Raw genomic sequence first — 23039 nt, 5'->3', positions numbered from 1 at the left:
TAACGACCCCTGGGACCCCCCCGGGAGCCCGAAGGGGGCAGATCCCGGCCGTGGCCTGGAGCTCTCTGCAGCTGCTCCCCCTCCTGTGCTGGGGGCGCTGCCAGGGGGTTCCAGAACCTTCCGGAGCGCCCAGCCCGGGACACGCCCGGATCCGGCTTTGCCTCATCCCCATCTCCCCTTTTTCCCGCAGGGCTCCGGGCGGCCGTGACCCTGCTGGAGTCCGGGGGGGACCTCCAGCCCCCCGGGGGGTCCCTGCGCCTCCTCTGCCGAGGACAAGGATTCCAGTTTGGGAGTTTTTGGATGGGCTGGTATCGCCAGAGACCCGGGAAGGCGCTGGAATACGTCGCACAGATCAGCAGCGATGGTGGTTACACGTACTACGCATCGTCCGTGCGTGGCCGGTTCACCATCAGCAGGGACAACGGGCAGAGCTCGGTGACGCTGAGCATGAACAACCTCCAGGACGAGGATTCCGGGGTTTATTTCTGTGCCAAACCGGCTGTGGCTGGCTGGGGTGCTGCTGCTGGTAATGGTGATGGTAGCTGTGCCTGACCCAAAGCACCACTGTTCATGGAAAACAAATGTCCCAGAATTCCCAAATCCTGCCCCAATCCCAGCCCTGAGCCCCAAATCTGGGCCCTTTCACCCCAAACTCCGCCCCTGCTGCCCCAACTCTCCCCTCTCAGCCGGGGCCAGAGCGAGCCCGGCTGGGGATAAAGGGTCAGGAGCGGGGTCAGGGCCGGGATTGGGGGCCAAATCCTGGGTTCTGGGGACATGTGAGGACACAGTGACAGGGACAGGGTTCGTCACCATAAGCAGGAAAACCATAATCATTGCCAGAAGTTTTACCACAGAAATAAACCCCGGAATCCTCGTCCTGGAGGTTGTTCATGCTCAGCGTCACCGAGCTCTGCCCGTTGTCCCTGCTGATCCTGAACCGGCCACGCACGGACGATGCGTAGTACGTGTAACCACCATCGCTGCTGATCTGTGCAAGGAATTCCAGCGCCTTCCCGGGCCTTTGGCGCAGCCAGGCCAACCAAACTGTCCCGAACTCGAATCCTTGTCCTCGGCAGAGGAGGCGCAGGGACCCCCCGGGGGGCTGGAGGTCCCCCCCGGACTCCAGCAGGGTCACGGCCGCCCGGAGCCCTGCGGGAAAAAGGGGAGATGGGGATGAGGCAAAGCCGGATCCGGGCCTGTCCCCATGGGGGGTCCTGAGGTTCTTCCAGAAGGTTCTGGATCCATCCTGAGGGTGCTGAGGTTCTTCCAGAAGGTTCTGGATCCATCCTGAGGGTGCTGAGGTTCTGGGCTGCTATCAGGGGGAGATGGGGACACCAAAAGTTCAACCATTGCCCCAAACCCGGACTTTGGCCCCAAATTGTCACCCCGGGCCCTTCCCATCCCCCTCCTGCTGCTGGGGGCCCTTCCAGGTGCGTCCGGAACCTTCTGGAACCTTCCGGGACCGCACCCGGATCCGGCTTTGCCTCATCCCCATCTCCCCTTTTTCCCGCAGGGCTCCGGGCGGCCGTGACCCTGCTGGAGTCCGGGGGGGACCTCCAGCCCCCCGGGGGGTCCCTGCGCCTCCTCTGCCGAGGACAAGGATTCCAGTTTGGGGATTTTGGGATGTTCTGGATCCGCCAGAAACCCGGGAAGGCGCTGGAATGGGTCGCAGGGATCAGCAGCACTGGTCGTTACATCGCATACGCGCCATCCGTGCGTGGCCGGTTCAGGATCAGCAGGGACAACGGGCAGAGCTCGGTGACGCTGAGCATGAACAACCTCCAGGACGAGGATTCCGGGGTTTATTTCTGTGCCAAATGTTACAGTTCTGGTTGTACTTATGATATTTATGGTGTTGACGAACTTTGCCCTTATCAGTGCGTCCCGACGTGTCCCCAATCCCCAGGATTTTACCCCAATCCCCAGGATTTTACCCCAAACCCCAGGATTTTGCCCCAAACCCCAGGATTTCCCCCCAAAGCTCAGCCCTGACCCCGCTCCTGACCCTTTGTCCCCGAGTGTCCCAGCGCTGAGCGCTGAGCCCAAATCCCCGCCCGGGGCCCCCTGAGCCGGGGAGATTTGGGGCCAAAAGGGGAAAAGTGGGGGGAAATGGGGAGTGGGGGGCAGCAGGGGCGGAGTTTGGGGTGAAAGGGCCCAGATTTGGGGCCCAGGGCTGGGATTGGGGGAGAAACACCCAGGAATTGGAGACGTTTTTGGATCCATCATGAGTGGAGGGGCCACAGTCGCGATTGTCCTCAACACCACCAGCATAAGCACCGTAATAATCATCAAAACATCTGGCACAGAAATAAACCCCGGAATCCTCGTCCTGGAGGTTGTTCATGCTCAGCGTCACCGAGCTCTGCCCGTTGTCCCTGCTGATGGTGAACCGGCCCTGCACCGATGGCGCGTAGTCGGTGCTGCCGCCAGGGTGGATCCCTGCGACGTATTCCAGCCCCTTCCCGGGTTTCTGATGGATCCAGAACACGGTGAAATTCCCAAACTGGAATCCTTGTCCTCGGCAGAGGAGGCGCAGGGACCCCCCGGGGGGCTGGAGGTCCCCCCCGGACTCCAGCAGGGTCACGGCCGCCCGGAGCCCTGCGGGAAAAAGGGGAGATGGGGATGAGGCAAAGCCGGATCCGGGCGTGTCCCGGGGTTGTCTCTTCTCCTTCCTCCACCTTCTCCTTCCAGAAGTTTCTGGGCACTGATTGGTGGTTGGATGGAGAACGCCGCAGTGCAGGGCACAGGGGCGGGGCCATGGGGTCACTGAGGGAAATCATTTAATTGTCATTTGTTAATTGGGTAAATGAACCCGTACAAGACCCTGAGGAAATTCCTTCTCAGCCCTTTTGCTCCTTTCTGTCTCCCTGCCCGCAGCTCCCGCTGCCCTGAGCGCAGGAAATGGAGACGAGAGGAGAATGAAGAGCCCAGGGAGAGACGGGCGGGGCCCGGGGGTGACAATTTGGGGCCAAAGTCTGGGTTTGGGGCAATGGTTGAGCTTTTGGTGTCCCCATCTCCCCCTGATCCCAGCCCAGAACCTCAGCACCCTCAGGATGGATCCAGAACCTTCTGGAAAAACCTCAGCACCCTCAGGATGGATCCAGAACCTTCTGGAAGAACCTCAGCACCCTCGGGATGGATCCAGAACCTTCTGGAAAAACCTCAGCACCCTCAGGATGGATCCAGAACCTTCTGGAAAAACCTCAGCACCCTCAGGATGGATCCAGAACCTTCTGGAAGAACCTCAGCACCTTCAGGATGGATCCAGAACCTTCTGGAAGAACCTCAGGACCCCCCATGGGGACACGCCCGGATCCGGCTTTGCCTCATCCCCATCTCCCCTTTTTCCCGCAGGGCTCCGGGCGGCCGTGACCCTGCTGGAGTCCGGGGGGGACCTCCAGCCCCCCGGGGGGTCCCTGCGCCTCCTCTGCCGAGGGGACGAATTCGTGTTCGGGAATTTTGGGATGGGCTGGATGCGCCAGAGACCCGGGAAGGGGCTGGAATTCCTTGCACGGATCAGCAGCAGTGGTGGTTACACCGAGTACGCGCCATCGGTGCGTGGCCGGTTCACCATCAGCAGGGACAACGGGCAGAGCTCGGTGACGCTGAGCATGAACAACCTCCAGGACGAGGATTCCGGGGTTTATTTCTGTGCCAAACGTTACAACAGTGCTAACGCTGATACTGCTGCTGGTGTTGAGGGCGACCGTGGCCGTGTCTCCAATTCCTGGGTGTTTCTCCCCCAATCCCAGCCCTGGGCCCCAAATCTGGGCCCTTTCACCCCAAACTCCGCCCCTGCTGCCCCCACTCCCCATTTCCCCCCACTTTTCCCCTTTTGGCCCCAAATCTCCCCGGCTCAGGGGGCCCCGGGCGGGGATTTGGGCTCAGCGCTCAGCGCTGGGACACTCGGGGACAAAGGGTCAGGAGCGGGGTCAGGGCTGAGCTTTGGGGGGAAATCCTGGGGTTTGGGGCAAAACCCTGGGGTTTGGGGTAAAATCCTGGGGATTGGGGTAAAATCTTGGGGACTGGGGACACAGCGATGGGGGCACGGTTTGTCACCATCAGCAGCAGCACCCCAACTATCACCAAAAGATTTGGCACAGAAATAAACCCCGGAATCCTCGTCCTGGAGGTTGTTCATGCTCAGCGTCACCGAGCTCTGCCCGTTGTCCCTGCTGATGGTGAACCGGCCCTGAACCGACGGCGCGTATTTGGTGCTGCCACCACTGGTGATGCTCGCAATGAATTCCAGCGCCTTCCCAGGTTTTTGGCGGATCCAGAACATCACAAATTTCCCGATGTCGAATCCATCCCCACGGCAGAGGAGGCGCAGGGACCCCCCGGGGGGCTGGAGGTCCCCCCCGGACTCCAGCAGGGTCACGGCCGCCCGGAGCCCTGCGGGAAAAAGGGGAGATGGGGATGAGGCAAAGCCGGATCCGGGCGTGTCCCCATGGGGGGCTCCTGAGGTTCTTCCAGAAGGTTCTGGATCCATCCTGAGGGTGCTGAGGTTCTTCCAGAAGGTTCTGGATCCATCCTGAGGGTGCTGAGGTTCCGGGCTGGGATCAGGGGGAGATGGGGACACCAAAAGCTTAACCCTAACCCAAACCCGGACTTTGGCCCCAAAGTGTGACCCTGGGCCCTTCCCATCCCCCTCCTGTGCTGGGGGCGCTGCCAGGGGGTTCCAGAACCTTCCGGAGCGCCCAGCCTGGGACACGCCCGGATCCGGCTTTGCCTCATCCCCATCTCCCCTTTTTCCCGCAGGGCTCCGGGCGGCCGTGACCCTGCTGGAGTCCGGGGGGGACCTCCAGCCCCCCGGGGGGTCCCTGCGCCTCCTCTGCCGCGCCTCCGGATTCGAGTTTAGGAATTTTGGGATGTTCTGGATGCGCCAGAGACCCGGGAAGGCGCTGGAATGGGTGGCGAGCATTGACAGCGATAGCTACGCCTGGTACGCGCCATCCACGCAGGGCCGGTTCACCATCAGCAGGGACAACGGGCAGAGCTCGGTGACGCTGAGCATGAACAACCTCCAGGACGAGGATTCCGGGGTTTATTTCTGCGCCAAATCTTCTGAGGATAATGCTGGTTATCGTCCTTATCGTGGTGACGAACCCTGTCCCTGTCACTGTGTCCTCACATGTCCCCAAATCCCAGGATTTGGCCCCAAATCCCAGCCCTGACCCCGGTGCTGACCCTTTATCCCCAGCCGGGCTCGCTCTGGCCCCGGCTGAGAGGGGAGAGTTGGGGCAGCAGAGGCGGAGTTTGGGGTGAAAGGGCCCAGATTTGGGGCCCAGGGCTGGGATTGGGGGCAGGATTTGGGAATTCTCGGATATTTGGTTTCCACCAACGACGGCGACCTGGGACCAGCACCGCCATTGTCAACATGAGAAGCATAAACAGCAGTCCAACTATTGCTGTTACATTTGGCACAGAAATAAACCCCGGAATCCTCGTCCTGGAGGTTGTTCATGCTCAGCGTCACCGAGCTCTGCCCGTTGTCGCTGCCCATCGTGAACCGGCCCTGCACCCACGGCGCGTAGAACGTCTTGCCGCTCTTCCTGCTGATGGCTGAAATGAATTCCAGCCCCTTCCCGGGTCTCTGGCGCACCCAGCCCATCCCAAATTTCCCGATGTCGAATCCATCCCCTCGGCAGAGGAGGCGCAGGGACCCCCCGGGGGGCTGGAGGTCCCCCCCGGACTCCAGCAGGGTCACGGCCGCCCGGAGCCCTGCGGGAAAAAGGGGAGATGGGGATGAGGCAAAGCCGGATCCGGGCGTGTCCCGGGCTGGGCGCTCCGGAAGGTTCTGGAACCCCCTGGCAGCGCCCCCAGCACAGGAGGGGGAGCAGCTGCAGAGAGCTCCAGGCCACGGCCGGGATCTGCCCCCTTCGGGCTCCCGGGGGGGTCCCAGGGATCGTTAACGAGCCCTTAATTGGGTAATTAATGGAGAAGGTGCATGTGGGGGTGCCCAATTAATGAATGGATGGGTCGGGGTTAATTGAGGGGTTTGGAGCGTTCGGAGATTCCGGAAAGCTCTGCTGGAGATTTGGGGCCAAAGTGGAGAAGATTTGGGGCCGGGGGAGCGGCCGTGACCCTGCTGGAGTCCGGGGGGGACCTCCAGCCCCCCGGGGGGTCCCTGCGCCTCCTCTGCCGAGGACAAGGATTTGAGTTTGGGAAGTTCACCGTGTTCTGGATCCGCCAGAGACCCGGGAAGGCGCTGGAATACGTCGCAGGGATCAACGGTGATGGTGCCAGAACGTTCTACGCACCATCCGTGAAGGGCCGGTTCACCATCAGCAGGGACAACGGGCAGAGCTCGGTGACGCTGAGCATGAACAACCTCCAGGACGAGGATTCCGGGGTTTATTTCTGTGCCAAACGTTACAACAGTGCTAACGCTGATACTGCTGCTGGTGTTGAGGGCGACCGTGGCCGTGTCTCCAATTCCTGGGTGTTTCTCCCCCAATCCCAGCCCTGGGCCCCAAATCTGGGCCCTTTCACCCCAAACTCCGCCCCTGCTGCCCCCACTCCCCATTTCCCCCCACTTTTCCCCTTTTGGCCCCAAATCTCCCCGGCTCAGGGGGCCCCGGGCGGGGATTTGGGCTCAGGGCTCAGCGCTGGGACACTCGGGGACAAAGGGTCAGGAGCGGGGTCAGGGCTGAGCTTTGGGGGGAAATCCTGGGGTTTGGGGCAAAATCCTGGGGATTGGGGCAAAATCCTGGGGATTGGGGACACAGTGATGGGAACTGGGTTCGTCACTACGATAAACAAAATAGGCAGCAAAATACTCATAAGATTTGGCACAGAAATAAACCCCGGAATCCTCGTCCTGGAGGTTGTTCATGCTCAGCGTCACCGAGCTCTGCCCGTTGTCCCTGGTGATGGTGAACCGGCCACGCACGGATGGAGCGTACCAGGTGTAACCACTGGTGTTGGTGATGCTCGCGATGAATTCCAGCGCCTTCCCGGGTCTCTGGCGGATCCAGTACATCCCAAATTTCCCGATGTCGAATCCTTGTCCTCGGCAGAGGAGGCGCAGGGACCCCCCGGGGGGCTGGAGGTCCCCCCCGGACTCCAGCAGGGTCACGGCCGCCCGGAGCCCTGCGGGAAAAAGGGGAGATGGGGATGAGGCAAAGCCGGATCCGGGCGCGGTTTCGGAAGGTTCCGGAAGCTTCCGGACGCACCTGGAAGGGCCCCCAGCAGCAGGAGGGGGATGGGGATGGACAGGGGTGACAATTTGGGGCCAAAGTCTGGGTTTGGGGCAATGGTTGAGCTTTTGGTGTCCCCATCTCCCCCTGATCCCAGCCCAGAACCTCAGCACCCTCAGGATGGATCCAGAACCTTCTGGAAGAACCTCAGCACCCTCAGGGTGGATCCAGAACCTTCTGGAAGAACCTCAGGACCCCCCCATGGGGACACGCCCGGATCCGGCTTTGCCTCATCCCCATCTCCCCTTTTTCCCGCAGGGCTCCGGGCGGCCGTGACCCTGCTGGAGTCCGGGGGGGACCTCCAGCCCCCCGGGGGGTCCCTGCGCCTCCTCTGCCGCGCCTCTGGATTTGAGTTCGGGAATTTTGCGATGTACTGGATCCGCCAGAAACCCGGGAAGGCGCTGGAATACGTCGCGAGCATCTACACTGATGGATCCTACACCGACTACGCGCCATCCGTGAAGAGCCGGTTCACCCTCACCAGGGACAACGGGCAGAGCTCGGTGACGCTGAGCATGAACAACCTCCAGGACGAGGATTCTGGGGTTTATTTCTGTGCTAAATCTGCTGGTACTGGTGCTGGACCTGGTGCTTATGGTGGTGACGGAACTTGTCCCCGTTGCTCTGTCCCTACATCTCCCTGCAACCCAGGATTTTACCCCAATCCCCCGGTTTTCCTCCAAAACTCAGTCCCTGAACCCAAATCCTGCCTTGGTCACCATCTCCAGGGACAACGGGCAGAGCTCGGTGACGCTGAACATGAACAACCTCCAGGACGAGGATTCCGGGGTTTATTTCTGTGCCAAATGCCTTGATAATGGTCCTGGCTGTACTGGAGCTGCTGCCTTTGGTGACCCAGCTGGTGTCGTCCCCAAGCCCTGTGGAAGTGTCCCCAAATCTCCCCGAATTCCCAAATCCTGCCCCAATCCCAGCCCCCAGCCCCAAATCCGGGCCCTTTCCCCCCGGCAGAGCCGGCGCAGGGCCGGGCGCCGCTGGAGGATTTTCTTTCCGCCGTCGTTGGTTGCGGAGCTCAGGTCACCGCGGGCGCCGGGGGCCGGCCACCGCTGCCGGCTGTAGCCAGCCCTGGCTCCTGCAGCCCCTGCTCCAGGTCACCGTGCGTTATCTCTCTTCCTCCTGCTGGGCAGGATATTACAGCTCAGCCAATCAGCATCGCCCTCGGCACCTTCTCATTTGCATAGATCCCATCTTAATGGAATAAATTACAGCTCAGCCAATCAGCATCGCCCTCGGCACCTTCTCATTTGCATAAATCCCATCCCAATGGAATAAATAACACCTCAACCAATCAGCATCGCCCTCAGCACCTTCTCATTTGCATAGATCCCATCCCAATGGAATAAATTACACCTCAGCCAATCAGCATCGCCCTCGGCACCTTCTCATTTGCATAAATCCCATCCCAATGGAATAAATAACACCTCAACCAATCAGCATCGCCCTCTGCACCTTCTCATTTGCATAAATCCCATCCCAAATGATGGAATTACACCTCAGCCAATCAGCATCGCCCTCAGCACCTTCTCATTTGCATAGATCCCATCCCAATGGAATAAATTACACCTCAGCCAATCAGCATCACACTCGGCACCTTCTCATTTGCATAGATCCCATCCCAATGGAATAAATTACACCTCAACCAATCAGCATCGCCCTCGGCACCTTCTCATTTGCATAAATCCCATCCCACCTGCCGGAATTCCCGCGCCGTGCTGGGAACTGACCAAACACCCGAGTCGGCAAATCCGTGTCCAGCTTTGACTCTGGATTTGGGGAGCAGAACCAGCAGAATGGATCCAGAACCTTCAGCACCCTCAGGATGGATCCAGAACCTTCTGGAAGAACCTCAGCACCCTCAGGATGGATCCAGAACCTTCTGGAAGAACCTCAGGACCCTCAGGATGGATCCAGAACCTTCTGGAAGAACCTCAGGAGCCCCCCATGGGGACACGCCCGGATCCGGCTTTGCCTCATCCCCATCTCCCCTTTTTCCCGCAGGGCTCCGGGCGGCCGTGACCCTGCTGGAGTCCGGGGGGGACCTCCAGCCCCCCGGGGGGTCCCTGCGCCTCCTCTGCCGCGCCTCTGGATTTGAGTTTGGGGATTTTGGGATGTTCTGGTTCCGCCAGAAACCCGGGAAGGGGCTGGAATACGTCGCGAGCATCTACACCGATGGATCCTACACCGACTACGCGCCGTCCGTGAAGGGCCGGTTCACCCTCACCAGGGACAACGGGCAGAGCTCGGTGACGCTGAGCATGAACAACCTCCAGGACGAGGATTCCGGGGTTTATTTCTGTGCTAAAAACGCCTTCAGTTACATTGGTGCTGATGATGTTTCTCGTATTGACCCCGGCCCAGCCCCGCCTGTCCCCGTGCCCCAGACCCTTCCCCACAGCCCAGCCCTGACCCCGTTCCCGTCCGTCTGTCCCGGCTCTCAGCCGGTTCCGCCCCAAATCTCTTCCCTTGGCCCCAAATCGGGTCCGGTTTTGACCCAAAACTCAACCTCACCCCTCAAGGCCCGACCCTTCACCCCCAAACCTGCCCAGATTTGCCCCAAATCTCCCCGGCCGGCGCCGAGTCGCAGCCGCGCCCCCAAATCGGCACCGCTGGCCCCAAATCCGGGCCCTGGGCACAAAGTTCTGGAGAATTGGGCTGGGCCTGGAGCCCAGGGCTGAGCTTTGGGGCCAGAAGCTGAGAATTTGGGGCTGCAGCAGCCCAGCCGTGGCAGCGGCGGCCACGAGTGAGCCCCGCCGAGCTCTGGGGCACCCAAGGCTGAGTTTTGGGGAGGAACCTTTGAGCTTTGGGTCAGAGGCTGCGAGCTCCAGAGAAAGGGGAGAGTGGGGGCAGCAGGGGCGGAGCTTGGGGTGAAACGACCCAGATTTGGGGCCCAGGGCTGGGATTGGGGCAGGATTTGGGAATTCTGGGACGTTTGGGGATCCAGCATGGGGAATGTGGCCATCAGTGACATCGTCACCAAAACCAACAGCAGCATAAGCACCACATCCATTATTAAAACATCTGGCACAGAAATAAACCCCGGAATCCTCGTCCTGGAGGTTGTTCATGCTCAGCGTCACCGAGCTCTGCCCGTTGTCCCTGCTGATGGTGAACCGGCCCTTCACGGACGATGCGTAGTACGTGCTGCCACCATTGTATCTGATCCCTGCAACGAATTCCAGCGCCTTCCCGGGTTTTTGGCGCATCCAGTACATGTCGTGGTTCCCAAACTGGAATCCTTGTCCTCGGCAGAGGAGGCGCAGGGACCCCCCGGGGGGCTGGAGGTCCCCCCCGGACTCCAGCAGGGTCACGGCCGCCCGGAGCCCTGCGGGAAAAAGGGGAGATGGGGATGAGGCAAAGGCGGATCCGGGCGTGGCCCGGGCTGGGCGCTCCGGAAGGTTCTGGAACCCCCTGGCAGCGCCCCCAGCACAGGAGGGGGATGGGAAGGGCCCGGGGTGACAATTTGGGGCCAAAGTCCGGGTTTGGGGCAATGGTTGAGCTTTTGGTGTCCCCATCTCCCCCTGATCCCAGCCCAGAACCTCAGCACACTCAGGATGGTTCCAGAACCTTCTGGAAGAACCTCAGCACCCTCAGGATGGATCCAGAACCTTCCGGAAGAACCTCAGCACCCTCAGGATGGATCCAGAACCTTCTGGAAGAACCTCAGCACCCTCAGGATGGATCCAGAACCTTCTGGAAGAACCTCAGCACCCTCAGGACGGTCCCAGAACCTTCTGGAAGAACCTCAGGAGCCCCCCATGGGGACACGCCCGGATCCGGCTTTGCCTCATCCCCATCTCCCCTTTTTCCCGCAGGGCTCCGGGCGGCCGTGACCCTGCTGGAGTCCGGGGGGGACCTCCAGCCCCCCGGGGGGTCCCTGCGCCTCCTCTGCCGAGGGGATGGATTTGAGTTCGGGAAATTCGGGATGTTCTGGATCCGGCAGAGACCCGGGAAGGGGCTGGAATACGTCGCGAGCATCAACAGCGGTGGCAGCACCTGGTACGCGCCATCTGTGAAGGGCCGGTTCACCATCAGCAGGGACAACGGGCAGAGCTCGGTGACGCTGAGCATGAACAACCTCCAGGACGAGGATTCCGGGGTTTATTTCTGTGCCAAACGTTACAATGATGGTTACGATGCTGCTGCTTATCGTGTTGAGGGCGACCGTGGCCGTGGCTCCTGCACCCAGATCGATGCCCCAGTGTCTCCAATTCCTGGGTGTTTCTCCCCCAGTCCCAGCCCTGGGCCCCAAATCTGGGCCCTTTCACCCCAAACTCTGCCCCTGCTTCCCCCACTCCCCATTTCCCCCCACTTTTCCCCTTTTGGCCCCAAATCTCCCCGGCTCAGGGGGCCCCGGGCGGGGATTTGGGCTCAGCGCTCAGCGCTGGGACACTCGTGGACAAAGGGTCAGGAGCAGGGCCAGGGCTGAGCTTTGGGGGGAAATCCTGGGGTTTGGGGCAAAATCCTGAGGATTGGGGACACGTGGGGACGCACTGATAAGGGCAAAGTTCGTCACCACCATAAATATCATTAGTACAACCAGAACTGTAACATTTGGCACAGAAATAAACCCCGGAATCCTCGTCCTGGAGGTTGTTCATGCTCAGCGTCACCGAGCTCTGCCCGTTGTCCCTGCTGATGGTGAACCGGCCACGCACGGACGATGCGTACCAGGTGCTACCATCACTGTTGATCCCTGCGACCCATTCCAGCCCCTTCCCGGGTCTCTGGCGCATCCAGTCCATCCCAAAATTCCCAAACTCAAATCCAGAGGCGCGGCAGAGGAGGCGCAGGGACCCCCCGGGGGGCTGGAGGTCCCCCCCGGACTCCAGCAGGGTCACGGCCGCCCGGAGCCCTGCGGGAAAAAGGGGAGATGGGGATGAGGCAAAGCCGGATCCGGGCGTGTCCCCATGGGGGGGTCCTGAGGTTCTTCCAGAAGGTTCTGGATCCATCCTGAGGGTGCTGAGGTTCTTCCAGAAGGTTCTGGATCCATCCTGAGTGTCATGAGGTTCTTCCAGAAGGTTCTGGATCCATCCTGGTGTTCTGGATTCAAGCTGAGGGTCTCTGCGCCTCCTCAGCCACAGGGACAGATCAGATTTTGGGAAATTCAGGATGTTCAGGAGCCACCAGAGACCCAGGAAGGCGCTGGAATTTGTCACAGGGATCAGCAGCGATCGTGGAGACACCGAGTACACGCTGGGACCTCAGCACCTGGAGCTGTATCCGGAAGCTCAGCCCCTTCAGGAAGGTTCCAGAACCCTCTGGAAGAACCTCAGGAATTCCCATGGGGACACGCCCGGATCCGGCTTTGCCTCATCCCCATCTCCCCTTTTTCCCGCAGGGCTCCGGGCGGCCGTGACCCTGCTGGAGTCCGGGGGGGACCTCCAGCCCCCCGGGGGGTCCCTGCGCCTCCTCTGCCGCGCCTCTGGATTTGAGTTTGGGAAATTTGGGATGTTCTGGATCCGCCAGAGACCCGGGAAGGCGCTGGAATACGTCGCGAGCATCAGCAGCGGTGGCAGCACGTACTACGCGCCATCCGTGCATGGCCGGTTCACCATCAGCAGGGACAACGGGCAGAGCTCGGTGACGCTGAGCATGAACAACCTCCAGGACGAGGATTCCGGGGTTTATTTCTGTGCCAAACGTTACAATGATGGTCATTACGATGCTGCTGCTTATCGTGTTGAGGGCGACCGTGGCCGTGGCTCCTGCACCCAGATCGATCCCCCAGTGTCTCCAATTCCTGGGTGTTTCTCCCCCAATCCCAGCCCTGGGCCCCAAATCTGGGCCCTTTCACCCCAAACTCCGCCCCTGCTGCCCCCACTCTCCATTTCCCCCCACTTTTCCCCTTTTGGCCCCAAATCTCCCCGGCTCAGGGGGCCCCGGGCGGGGATTTGGGCTCAGCGCTCAGCGCTGGGACACTCGGGGACAAAGGGTCAGGAGCGGGGTCAGGGCTGAGCTTTGGGGGGAAATCCTGGGGTTTGGGGCAAAATCCTGGGGATTGGGGACACAGCGATGGGGGCACGGTTTGTCACCATCAGCAGCAGCACCCCAACTATCACCAAAAGATTTGGCACAGAAATAAACCCCGGAATCCTCGTCCTGGAGGTTGTTCATGCTCAGCGTCACCGAGCTCTGCCCGTTGTCCCTGCTGATGGTGAACCGGCCCTGCACCGACGGCGCGTAGTTGGTGCTGCCACCACTGGTGATGCTCGCGACGAATTCCAGCGCCTTCCCAGGTTTTTGGCGGATCCAGAACATCACAAATTTCCCGATGTCGAATCCGTCCCCTCGGCAGAGGAGGCGCAGGGACCCCCCGGGGGGCTGGAGGTCCCCCCCGGACTCCAGCAGGGTCACGGCCGCCCGGAGCCCTGCGGGAAAAAGGGGAGATGGGGATGAGGCAAAGCCGGATCCGGGCGTGTCCCCCCGGGGGGGTCCTGAGGTTCTTCCAGAAGGTTCTGGATCCATCCTGAGGGTGCTGAGGTTTTTCCAGAAGGTTCTGGATCCATCCTGAGGGTGCTGAGGTTCTGGGCTGGGATCAGGGGGAGATGGGGACACCAAAAGCTCAACCATTGTCCCAAACCCGGACATGGCCCCAAATTGTTGCCTTGGGCCCTTCCCATCCCCCTCCTGCTGCTGGGGACGCTGCCAGGTGCGTCCGGAACCTTCCGGAACCTTCCGGGACCACGCCCGGATCTGGCTTTGCCTCATCCCCATCTCCCCTTTTTCCCGCAGGGCTCCGGGCGGCCGTGACCCTGCTGGAGTCCGGGGGGGACCTCCAGCCCCCCGGGGGGTCCCTGCGCCTCCTCTGCCGAGGACAAGGATTCGAGTTCGGGAAATTCACCATGTACTGGATCCGTCAGAAACCCGGGAAGGCGCTGGAATGGGTCGCAGGGATCAACACTGGTGGCGGCACATGGTACGCGCCATCCGTGAAGGGCCGGTTCACCATCAGCAGGGACAACGGGCAGAGCTCGGTGACGCTGAGCATGAACAACCTCCAGGACGAGGATTCCGGGGTTTATTTCTGTGCCAAACGTTTTGATGCTGGTGCTGGTGATGGTGCTGATGTTGGTGACGATTCCGGTGACCACTCAAGGCTGGATCCCCAAACCCCCAGAATTCCCAAATCCTGGGGACACAGTGATGGGGACAAGGTTCTTCACCACGATCGTCACCAAAAGCACCAGCTCCAGCACCACCACCAGCAGATTTGGCGCAGAAATAAACCCCGGAATCCTCGTCCTGGAGGTTGTTCATGCTCAGCGTCACCGAGCTCTGCCCGTTGTCCCTGCTGATGGTGAACCGGCCACGCACGGACGATGCGTACCAGGTGCTACCATCACTGTTGATCCCTGCGACCCATTCCAGCGCCTTCCCGGGTCTCTGGCGATACCAGTCCATCCCAAATTTCCCAAACTCAAATCCAGAGGCGCGGCAGAGGAGGCGCAGGGACCCCCCGGGGGGCTGGAGGTCCCCCCCGGACTCCAGCAGGGTCACGGCCGCCCGGAGCCCTGCGGGAAAAAGGGGAGATGGGGATGAGGCAAAGCCGGATCCGGGCGTGTCCCCATGGGGGGGTCCTGAGGTTCTTCCAGAAGGTTCTGGATCCATCCCAAGGGTGCTGAGGTTCTTCCAGAGGGTTCTGGAACCTTCCTGAAGGGGCTGAGCTTCCGGATACAGCTCCAGGTGCTGAGGTCCCAGCGTGTACTCGGTGTCTCCACGATCGCTGCTGATCCCTGTGACAAATTCCAGCGCCTTCCTGGGTCTCTGGTGGATCCTGAACATCCTGAATTTCCCAAAATCTGATCTGTCCCTGTGGCTGAGGAGGCGCAGAGACCCTCAGCTTGAATCCAGAACATCAGGATGGATCCAGAACCTTCTGGAAGAACCTCAGCACCCTCAGGGTGGATCCAGAACCTTCTGGAAGAACCTCAGGCGCCCCCCATGGGGACACGCCCGGATCCGGCTTTGCCTCATCCCCATCTCCCCTTTTTCCCGCAGGGCTCCGGGCGGCCGTGACCCTGCTGGAGTCCGGGGGGGACCTCCAGCCCCCCGGGGGGTCCCTGCGCCTCCTCTGCCGAGGGGAGGGATTCGAGTTCGGGACAGTTTGGTTGGCCTGGCTGCGCCAAAGGCCCGGGAAGGCGCTGGAATTCCTTGCACAGATCAGCAGCGATGGTCGCACCACGCACTACGCGCCGTCGGTGCGGGGCCGGTTCACCCTCAGCAGGGACAACGGGCAGAGCTCGGTGACGCTGAGCATGAACAACCTCCAGGACGAGGATTCCGGGGTTTATTTCTGTGGCAAAACTTCTGGCAATGATTATGGTTTTCCTGCTTATGGTGACGAACCCTGTCCCTGTCACTGTGTCCTCACATGTCCCCAGAACCCAGGATTTGGCCCCCAATCCCGACCCTGACCCTGCTCCAGACCCTTTATCCCCAGCCGGGCTCGCTCTGGCCCCGGCTGAGAGGGGAGAGTTGGGGCAGCAGGGGCGGAGTTTGGGGTGAAAGGAGCGAGATTTGGGGCCCAGGCCTGGGATTGGGGCAGGATTTGGGAATTCTGGGACGTGTGGGGATCCAGCATGGGGAATGTGGCCATCAGCGACATCGTCACCATAACCAACAGCACCAGCAGCAGCACCATAACTGCTGTAACAACCACTGGTGTAACATTTGGCACAGAAATAAACCCCGGAATCCTCGTCCTGGAGGTTGTTCATGCTCAGCGTCACCGAGCTCTGCCCGTTGTCCCTGGTGATGGTGAACCGGCCATGCACCGACGGCGCTTATTTGGTGGTGCCACCACTGCTGATGCTCGCCACAAATTCCAGCGCCTTCCTGGGTTTCTGGCGGATCCAGAACATGTCGAAACTCCCGAAGGTGAATCCTTGTCCTCGGCAGAGGAGGCGCAGGGACCCCCCGGGGGGCTGGAGGTCCCCCCCGGACTCCAGCAGGGTCACGGCCGCCCGGAGCCCTGCGGGAAAAAGGGGAGATGGGGATGAGGCAAAGCCGGATCCGGGCGTGTCCCCATGGGGGCTCCTGAGGTTCTTCCGGAAGGTTCTGGATCCATCCCGAGGGTGCTGAGGTTCTTCCAGAAGGTTCTGGATCCATCCTGAGGGTGCTGAGGTTCTTCCAGAAGGTTCTGGATCCATCCTGAGGGTGCTGAGGTTCTGGGCTGGGATCAGGGGGAGATGGGGACACCAAAAGCTCAACCATTGCCCCAAACCCGGACTTTGGCCCCAAATTGTCACCCCAGGCCCCGCCCGTCTCTCCCTGGGCTCTTCATTCTCCTCTCGTCTCCATTTCCTGCGCTCAGGGCAGCGGGAGCTGTGGGCACGGAGACAGAAAGGAGCAAAAGGGCTGAGAAGGAACTTCCTCAGGGTCTTGTATGGGTTCATTTACCCAATTAACAAATGACAATTAAATGATTTCCCTCAGAGACCCCATGGCCCAGCCCCTGTGCCCTGCACTGCAGCGTTCTCCATCCAACCACCAATCAGTGCCCAGAAACTTCTGGAAGGAGAAGGTTGAGGAAGGAGAAGAGACAACCCCGGGACACGCCCGGATCCGGCTTTGCCTCATCCCCATCTCCCCTTTTTCCCGCAGGGCTCCGGGCGGCCGTGACCCTGCTGGAGTCCGGGGGGGACCTCCAGCCCCCCGGGGGGTCCCTGCGCCTCCTCTGCCGAGGGAGTGGATTCGAGTTCGGGAATTTTGGGATGTTCTGGATCCGCCAAAAACCCGGGAAGGCGCTGGAATACGTCGCGAGCATCAGCACTGATGGATCCAACACCGACTACGGGCCGTCCGTGAAGGGCCGGTTCAGGATCAGCAGGGACAACGGGCAGAGCTCGGTGACGCTGAGCATGAACAACCTCCAGGACGAGGATTCCGGGGTTTATTTCTGTGCCAAATCTGCTGGTGGTGGTTGGGCTGCTGCTGCTTATGGTGACAAACGCTCCATTCCTGTGTCCCCAATCCCCAGGATTTTGCCCCAAACCCCAGGATTTTACCCCAATCCCCAGGATTTTGCCCCAATCCCCAGGGTTTTACCCCAATCCCCAGGATTTTGCCCCAAACCCCAGGATTTTGCCCCAATCCCCAGGATTTCCCCCCAAAGCTCATCCCCTGGCCCCGTGTCCCGCTTTGGCAGAGAGCTGTGCCGGGGAGGGCCGGAGCCCCCCTTGGAATGGAAATGCAGCCCCGCCCCCAGCCCGGATTATTCCGATTCTGCGATCCAGGGGCTGCCGGGACGAGATCCGGGGCCAGCGACAACAGCTCTGAGCTGGTGTGGGTAACGGGACACACAGACAGCAACAACAGCAACAACAGGAACAGGAACAACAACAGCTCTGAGCTGGTGTGGGTAACGGGACACACAGACAGCAACAACAGCAACAACAGCAACAGGAACAACAACAGCTCTGAGCTGGTGTGGGTAACGGGACACACAGACAGCAACAACAACAACAACAACAGCAATGACAGGAACAACAGGAAAAGCAACAATAACAGCAACAGCTCCAGCGGGAACAACCGAACAGAAGCGGGGAGCCCGTGACAGCCTCCTCGGGCTGGCTGGGAGAGGATGGAGGAGAGGCTTTGAGAGGGATCCGGAACCCTCAGCACCCTCAGGATGGATCCAGAACCTTCCGGAAGAACCTCAGGACCCTCAGGATGGATCCAGAACCCTCAGGATGGTCCCAGAACCTTCCGGAAGAACTTCAGGACCCCCCCCCATGGGGACACGCCCGGATCCGGCTTTGCCTCATCCCCATCTCCCCTTTTTCCCGCAGGGCTCCGGGCGGCCGTGACCCTGCTGGAGTCCGGGGGGGACCTCCAGCCCCCCGGGGGGTCCCTGCGCCTCCTCTGCCGAGGACAAGGATTCGACATCGGGAATCACGAGATCTTCTGGTTCCGCCAGAAAGCCGGGAAGACGCTGGAATACGTTGCTCGGATCAGCCCCGATGGTGGCACCCCCCAGTACACTCCAGGGGTGCAGGGCCGGTTCACCATCACCAGGGACAACGGGCAGAGCTCGGTGACGCTGAGCATGAACAACCTCCAGGACGAGGATTCCGGGGTTTATTTCTGTGCCAGAACGTATGATGATGGTGGTGGTTATGCTGTTTATCGTGGTGACGAACCTTGTCCCCAGCTCTCCCTACACCCCAGGATTCACCCCAAAGCCCAGGTTTTCCCCTGGGACATTTGGGGATCCAGCATGGGGAATGTGGCCATCAGCGACATCGTCAACATAACCAACAGCAGCAGCAGCAGCACCATAACTGCTGTAACAACCACTGGTGTAACATTTGGCGCAGAAATAAACCCCGGAATCCTCGTCCTGGAGGTTGTTCATGCTCAGCGTCACCGAGCTCTGCCCGTTGTCCCTGGCGATGGTGAACCGGCCCTGCACCGACGGCGCGTATTTGGTGGTGTCACCATTGTTGTTGATGCTCGCCACAAATTCCAGCGCCTTCCCGGGTCTCTGCCGGATCCAGAACATGTCGAAACTCCCGAAGGTGAATCCTTGTCCTCGGCAGAGGAGGCGCAGGGACCCCCCGGGGGGCTGGAGGTGCCCCCCGGACTCCAGCAGGGTCACGGCCGCCCGGAGCCCTGCGGGAAAAAGGGGAGATGGGGATGAGGCAAAGCCGGATCCGGGCGCGATCCGAGAAGGTTCCAGAAGGTTCCGGACGCACCTGGAAGGGTCCCCAGCAGCAGGAGAGGGATGGGAAGGGCCCGGGGTGACAATTTGGGTCCAAAGTCCGGGTTTGGGGCAATGGTTGAGCTTTTGGTGTCCCCATCTCCCCCTGTTCCCAGCCCAGAACCTCAGCACCCTCAGGATGGATCCAGAACCTTCTGGAAGAACCTCAGCACCCTCAGGATGGATCCAGAACCTTCTGGAAGAACCTCAGGACCCCCCCATGGGGACACGCCCGGATCCGGCTTTGCCTCATCCCCATCTCCCCTTTTTCCCGCAGGGCTCCGGGCGGCCGTGACCCTGCTGGAGTCCGGGGGGGACCTCCAGCCCCCCGGGGGCTCCCTGTGCCTCCTCTGCCGCGGGGATGGATTCGAGTTCGGGAAATTTGGGATGTCCTGGGTGCGCCAGAGACCCGGGAAGGCGCTGGAATTCATTTCAGCCATCAGCAGGAAGAGCGGCAAGACGTTCTACGCGCCGTGGGTGCGGGGCCGGTTGACGATGGGCAGCGACAACGGGCAGAGCTCGGTGACGCTGAGCATGAACAACCTCCAGGACGAGGATTCCGGGGTTTATTTCTGTGCCAAAACCTTTGGAAATAGTTGGAACCCTGCTGCTCTTGGTCACGGTTTCGATGCCGGCGCCGGCCACAAGCCGCCGTCGTTGGTGGATCGCAAAACCCCCAGAATTCCCAAATCCTGCCCCAATCCCAGCCCTGGGCCCCAAATCTGGGCCCTTTCACCCCAAACTCCGCCCCTGCTGCTCCAACTCTCCCCTCTCAGCCGGGGCCAGAGCGAGCCCGGCTGGGGATAAAGGGTCAGCACCGGGGTCAGGGTCAGGATTTGGGGCAAAACCCTGGGATTTGGGGAAACAGTGATGGAGGCAGGGTTGGTCACTACCAAAAGGAAGATTAGCAGCTCCAGCATCAAATCCTTTGGCACAGAAATAAACCCCGGAATCCTCGTCCTGGAGGTTGTTCATGCTCAGCGTCACCGAGCTCCGCCCGTTGTCCCTGCTGATGGTGAACCGGCCACGCACGGATGGAGCGTGGTACGTGCTGCCACCACTGTTGATGCTCGCGATGAATTCCAGCGCCTTCCCGGGTCTCTGGCGCATCCAGCCCAGCCCAAAATTCCCGAAATCAAATCCGTCCCCACGGCAGAGGAGGCGCAGGGACCCCCCGGGGGGCTGGAGGTCCCCCCCGGACTCCAGCAGGGTCACGGCCGCCCGGAGCCCTGCGGGAAAAAGGGGAGATGGGGATGAGGCAAAGCCGGATCCGGGCGTGTCCCCATGGGGGGCTCCTGAGGTTCTTCCAGAAGGTTCTGGATCCATCCTGAGGGTCCTGAGGTTCTTCCAGAAGGTTCTGGATCCATCCTGAGGGTGCTGAGGTTCTTCCAGAAGGTTCTGGAACTATCCTGAGGGTTCTGGATCCATCTCAGCACCCTCAGGATGGTTCCAGAACCCTCAGGATGGTTCCAGAACATTCAGGATGGTTCCAGAACCCTCAGGAAGGTTCCAGCACCCTCAGGAAGGTTCCAGAACATTCAGGATGGTTCCAGAACCCTCAGGAAGGTTCCAGCACCCTCAGGAAGGTTCCAGAACATTCAGGATGGTTCCAGAACCCTCAGGAAGGTTCCAGCACCCTCAGGATGGTTCCAGAACATTCAGGATGGTTCCAGAACCCTCAGGATGTTTCCAGCACCCTCAGGAAGGTTCCAGAACCCTCAGGAAGGTTCCAGAACATTCAGGATGTTTCCAGCACCCTCAGCTCCCTCATTCTGGATCCATTCCGCTCCCAAAATCCCCCGGTTTCACCCCAAAGTTCCCCCCCAACCCCTCGGCCCCTTCTGCCCCCCGGTCCCCGCCCCGCACCCCAAACCTCCCGTTCTGACCAAATTTTGACCATTTCGAACCCAAATTTGGCTTTTTTGCCCAAATTTTGACAATTTTGGACCCAAATTTGACTTTTTGCCCTAAATTTTGACCATTTTGAACCCAAATTTGGCCCTTTTGCCTCAAATTTTGACCATTTTGGACCCAAATTTGACTTTTTGCCCCAAATTTTGACCATTTCGAACCCAAATTTGACTTTTTGCCCCAAATTTTGACCATTTTGGACCCAAATTTTGCCCTTTTGCCCCAATTTTGACAATTTTGGACCCAAATTTGGCCCTTTTGCCCCAAATTTTATTTATTTGATGAATATTTATTTTATCATATTAATTAATGGTTTATTAATATTATTATTTTATTCAATTTTATATGATTTAATATAATAATTATATAATAATTAATAGAATATAGAATATAGAGTAATTATATAAAATTAATAGAATTATTATTAATATAATTAATAGAATAAATATTTAATAAACCATATAATGGTTTCTTATACATTCTTATTTTATTATATTTATTAATTAATGGTTAGCCCAAATAAAGTTAATTATTCCCATTAATTTAAGGGTTTTTTTTGCGGGGCTTTAATTGATTTTAAACCTTAATTACCAGCCCTAATTGCTCTAATTAAGGCTCCCAATCAGCGCCCAGCCCGTGCTGCAGGTGCCGAGAGCTGCAGCTGCAGCGAAAGTGAAATTTGGGGCCCAAATTTGGGTTTTTTGGGGCTTTTTTGGGGTTTCCGGGCGCTTTGGGGAAGTCCCGAGGGGAGAAAAATGAGAAATTTTGGGGGTTGGGTTCATTTTGCTGCTCGGTGAATTCTCACTCGGTTCCTTCTTTTCTGCACTTTTCTACAGAAATTTTAATTATTTTGGGGTATTTTTAATTGGTTTTATTTTATTTTATTTTATCGTTATTTTATTTTATTTTATTTTATTTTTATTTTTAATTTTATTTTATTATTTTATTTTATTTTATTTTATTTTAATTTTAATTTTAATTTTATTTTAGTCTTTTTTATTTTTATTTTATTCTTTTTTATTTTATTTTATTTTATTCTCTTTTATTTTAATTTAATTTAATTTTAATTTATCTTAATTTTATCTTTACTTTATCTTACTTAATCTTATCTTATTGTATCTTATTTTTATTATATTTAACCTAATTTTATTTTATTTTGCTTCACATATTTTATTCTATTTTAGTTTGGTTTAGTTTAGTTTAATTTTAGGTTATTTTGTTTTATTTTATCATATTTTTATCATATTTAATCTTATTTTTTCTTATTTTTATTTTGTGTTACTCCGTCTTTTTTATTTTAACTTACGTTTGTTTCTTTTATCTCACTTTAATTCTATTTTAGTTTAGTTTAGTCTAATTTTATTTTATTTTATTTTATTTTATTTTATTTTATTTTATTTTATTTTATTTTATTTTATTTTTTCTTATTTTTAATTTATTTAATATAATTTTCATTTTATTTTAACATACGTTATTTTATTTTATTTCACTTTTACTCTATTTTATTTTTTTTCTTTTCATTTCATTTCATCTTTCATTTATTTCATCTTAAACTTATTTTAATTTATCTTATTTTATCCTATTTTTATTATATTTAATCTTATTTAATTTAATTTAGTTTTATTTTATTTTATCCTGTTTATATTTCATGTCATTTCATCTTCTTTTATTTTATTTTAAATAACGTTATTTTATATTATCTCACTTTTATTTTATTTTATTTTAGTTTAGTCTAATTTTAGGTTATTTAATTTTATTTTGTTATCTTCCTTTTATTTTATTTCATCTTATTTCATTTAATTTTATCTTATTTTTTATTATATTTAATCATATTTTTTCGAATTTTTATTTTATTTTAACTTATTTTATTTCACTTTTACTCTATTTTAATTTGGTGTATTTTAGGTTAGTTTACTTTAATTTTAGATTATTTTCGTTTATCTTTGTTTTATTTTATTTTATCCTATTTTTATTGTATTTAATCTTATTTTTTCTTATCTTTATTTTATTTTATGTGATTTTATGTCATGTTATTTAATTTAATTTATTTAAATTTAATTGAATTGAATGGAAATGAATTTAATTTTTATGTTTTTTTATTTTTATTCTATTTATTTTATTTTATTTTATTTTATTTTATTTTATTTTATTTTATTTCATATTATTCTATATTATATTATTTTACACTGTTTAATATTGTTTTATTT

General features: G+C 56.7%; 2 protein-coding genes, 2 pseudogenes and 17 gene segments (V, D, J or C); 12 read left to right on the top strand and 9 right to left on the bottom strand.

Moving 5' to 3' along the window:
* Positions 1-150: 150 nt before the first annotated feature.
* On the top strand, positions 151-552 carry LOC131586262 (Ig heavy chain V region 914-like; the record flags this gene model as incomplete). The annotated part of the segment is given in 2 exon segments: positions 151-154; positions 194-552. Coding segments are annotated over 2 exon segments (363 nt in total), but the record flags the coding sequence as incomplete, so codon positions are not given.
* Positions 553-733: 181 nt separating this feature from the next.
* Positions 734-1144, bottom strand: LOC131586261 (Ig heavy chain V region 6.96-like; the record flags this gene model as incomplete). The annotated part of the segment is given in 1 exon segment: positions 734-1144. A coding segment is annotated over 1 exon segment (411 nt), but the record flags the coding sequence as incomplete, so codon positions are not given.
* A 368-nt stretch (positions 1145-1512) lies between these two features.
* LOC131586259 (Ig heavy chain V region 6.96-like) lies at positions 1513-2068 on the top strand (the record flags this gene model as incomplete). The annotated part of the segment is given in 2 exon segments: positions 1513-1877; positions 2020-2068. Coding segments are annotated over 2 exon segments (414 nt in total), but the record flags the coding sequence as incomplete, so codon positions are not given.
* A 165-nt stretch (positions 2069-2233) lies between these two features.
* LOC131586258 (Ig heavy chain V region 914-like) lies at positions 2234-2593 on the bottom strand (the record flags this gene model as incomplete). The annotated part of the segment is given in 1 exon segment: positions 2234-2593. A coding segment is annotated over 1 exon segment (360 nt), but the record flags the coding sequence as incomplete, so codon positions are not given.
* A 213-nt stretch (positions 2594-2806) lies between these two features.
* Positions 2807-3722, top strand: LOC131586257 (immunoglobulin heavy variable 3-23-like; the record flags this gene model as incomplete). The annotated part of the segment is given in 2 exon segments: positions 2807-2954; positions 3358-3722. Coding segments are annotated over 2 exon segments (513 nt in total), but the record flags the coding sequence as incomplete, so codon positions are not given.
* Positions 3723-3856: 134 nt separating this feature from the next.
* LOC131586256 (immunoglobulin heavy variable 3-23-like) lies at positions 3857-4743 on the bottom strand. The segment is given in 2 exon segments: positions 3857-4392; positions 4689-4743. Coding segments are annotated over 2 exon segments (591 nt in total).
* A 23-nt stretch (positions 4744-4766) lies between these two features.
* On the top strand, positions 4767-5177 carry LOC131586255 (Ig heavy chain V region 914-like; the record flags this gene model as incomplete). The annotated part of the segment is given in 1 exon segment: positions 4767-5177. A coding segment is annotated over 1 exon segment (411 nt), but the record flags the coding sequence as incomplete, so codon positions are not given.
* Positions 5178-5193: 16 nt separating this feature from the next.
* On the bottom strand, positions 5194-5761 carry LOC131586254 (immunoglobulin heavy variable 3-23-like; the record flags this gene model as incomplete). The annotated part of the segment is given in 3 exon segments: positions 5194-5224; positions 5346-5721; position 5761. Coding segments are annotated over 3 exon segments (408 nt in total), but the record flags the coding sequence as incomplete, so codon positions are not given.
* A 176-nt stretch (positions 5762-5937) lies between these two features.
* On the top strand, positions 5938-6436 carry LOC131586253 (immunoglobulin heavy variable 3-23-like; the record flags this gene model as incomplete). The annotated part of the segment is given in 2 exon segments: positions 5938-5952; positions 6053-6436. Coding segments are annotated over 2 exon segments (399 nt in total), but the record flags the coding sequence as incomplete, so codon positions are not given.
* Positions 6437-6570: 134 nt separating this feature from the next.
* LOC131586252 (Ig heavy chain V region 6.96-like) lies at positions 6571-7283 on the bottom strand. The segment is given in 3 exon segments: positions 6571-6692; positions 6757-7092; positions 7229-7283. Coding segments are annotated over 3 exon segments (513 nt in total).
* Positions 7284-7403: 120 nt separating this feature from the next.
* Positions 7404-9964, top strand: LOC131586251 (uncharacterized). The gene is made up of 5 exons (XM_058853135.1): positions 7404-7413; positions 7464-7802; positions 8172-8381; positions 9222-9560; positions 9909-9964. The coding sequence occupies exons 1-5, from the start codon at positions 7404-7406 to the stop codon at positions 9962-9964; spliced, it is 954 nt and encodes a 317-aa protein (XP_058709118.1).
* A 596-nt stretch (positions 9965-10560) lies between these two features.
* LOC131586250 (Ig heavy chain V region 914-like) lies at positions 10561-11361 on the top strand (the record flags this gene model as incomplete). The annotated part of the segment is given in 2 exon segments: positions 10561-10615; positions 11036-11361. Coding segments are annotated over 2 exon segments (381 nt in total), but the record flags the coding sequence as incomplete, so codon positions are not given.
* A 6-nt stretch (positions 11362-11367) lies between these two features.
* LOC131586249 (Ig heavy chain V region 914-like) lies at positions 11368-12129 on the bottom strand (the record flags this gene model as incomplete). The annotated part of the segment is given in 3 exon segments: positions 11368-11437; positions 11772-12069; positions 12120-12129. Coding segments are annotated over 3 exon segments (378 nt in total), but the record flags the coding sequence as incomplete, so codon positions are not given.
* Positions 12130-12329: 200 nt separating this feature from the next.
* Positions 12330-12941, top strand: LOC131586248 (immunoglobulin alpha-2 heavy chain-like; the record flags this gene model as incomplete). Its single annotated transcript, XM_058853134.1, has 1 exon — positions 12330-12941. A coding segment is annotated over exon 1 (612 nt), but the record flags the coding sequence as incomplete, so codon positions are not given.
* Positions 12942-13124: 183 nt separating this feature from the next.
* On the bottom strand, positions 13125-13583 carry LOC131586247 (Ig heavy chain V region 914-like; the record flags this gene model as incomplete). The annotated part of the segment is given in 1 exon segment: positions 13125-13583. A coding segment is annotated over 1 exon segment (459 nt), but the record flags the coding sequence as incomplete, so codon positions are not given.
* A 368-nt stretch (positions 13584-13951) lies between these two features.
* Positions 13952-14311, top strand: LOC131586246 (Ig heavy chain V region 914-like; the record flags this gene model as incomplete). The annotated part of the segment is given in 1 exon segment: positions 13952-14311. A coding segment is annotated over 1 exon segment (360 nt), but the record flags the coding sequence as incomplete, so codon positions are not given.
* On the bottom strand, positions 14312-15002 carry LOC131586245 (Ig heavy chain V region 914-like; annotated as a pseudogene).
* A 221-nt stretch (positions 15003-15223) lies between these two features.
* LOC131586244 (immunoglobulin heavy variable 3-7-like) lies at positions 15224-15634 on the top strand (the record flags this gene model as incomplete). The annotated part of the segment is given in 1 exon segment: positions 15224-15634. A coding segment is annotated over 1 exon segment (411 nt), but the record flags the coding sequence as incomplete, so codon positions are not given.
* Positions 15635-16822: 1188 nt separating this feature from the next.
* Positions 16823-17775, top strand: LOC131586243 (Ig heavy chain V region 6.96-like; the record flags this gene model as incomplete). The annotated part of the segment is given in 2 exon segments: positions 16823-17162; positions 17597-17775. Coding segments are annotated over 2 exon segments (519 nt in total), but the record flags the coding sequence as incomplete, so codon positions are not given.
* Positions 17776-18027: 252 nt separating this feature from the next.
* LOC131586242 (Ig heavy chain V region C3-like) lies at positions 18028-18351 on the top strand (the record flags this gene model as incomplete). The annotated part of the segment is given in 1 exon segment: positions 18028-18351. A coding segment is annotated over 1 exon segment (324 nt), but the record flags the coding sequence as incomplete, so codon positions are not given.
* A 115-nt stretch (positions 18352-18466) lies between these two features.
* On the bottom strand, positions 18467-18828 carry LOC131586241 (Ig heavy chain V region 6.96-like; annotated as a pseudogene).
* Positions 18829-23039: the final 4211 nt, after the last annotated feature.

This window comes from Poecile atricapillus, chromosome 19, assembly GCF_030490865.1.
Source record: "Poecile atricapillus isolate bPoeAtr1 chromosome 19, bPoeAtr1.hap1, whole genome shotgun sequence".
NCBI lineage: Eukaryota > Metazoa > Chordata > Aves > Passeriformes > Paridae > Poecile > Poecile atricapillus.
The sequence above is the reverse complement of the archived record's forward strand: the minus strand, read 5'-3'. Positions and strand labels throughout refer to the sequence as shown.

Coding starts and splice junctions, on each gene's coding strand:
- LOC131586251 (XM_058853135.1), top strand. Junction 7,803..8,171: donor TGGACCTGGTGCTTATGGTG/GTGACGGAACTT, acceptor TCCCCCCGGCAG/AGCCGGCGCAGGGCCGGGCG. Junction 9,561..9,908: donor TGGTGCTGATGATGTTTCTC/GTATTGACCCCG, acceptor CTTTGGGGCCAG/AAGCTGAGAATTTGGGGCTG.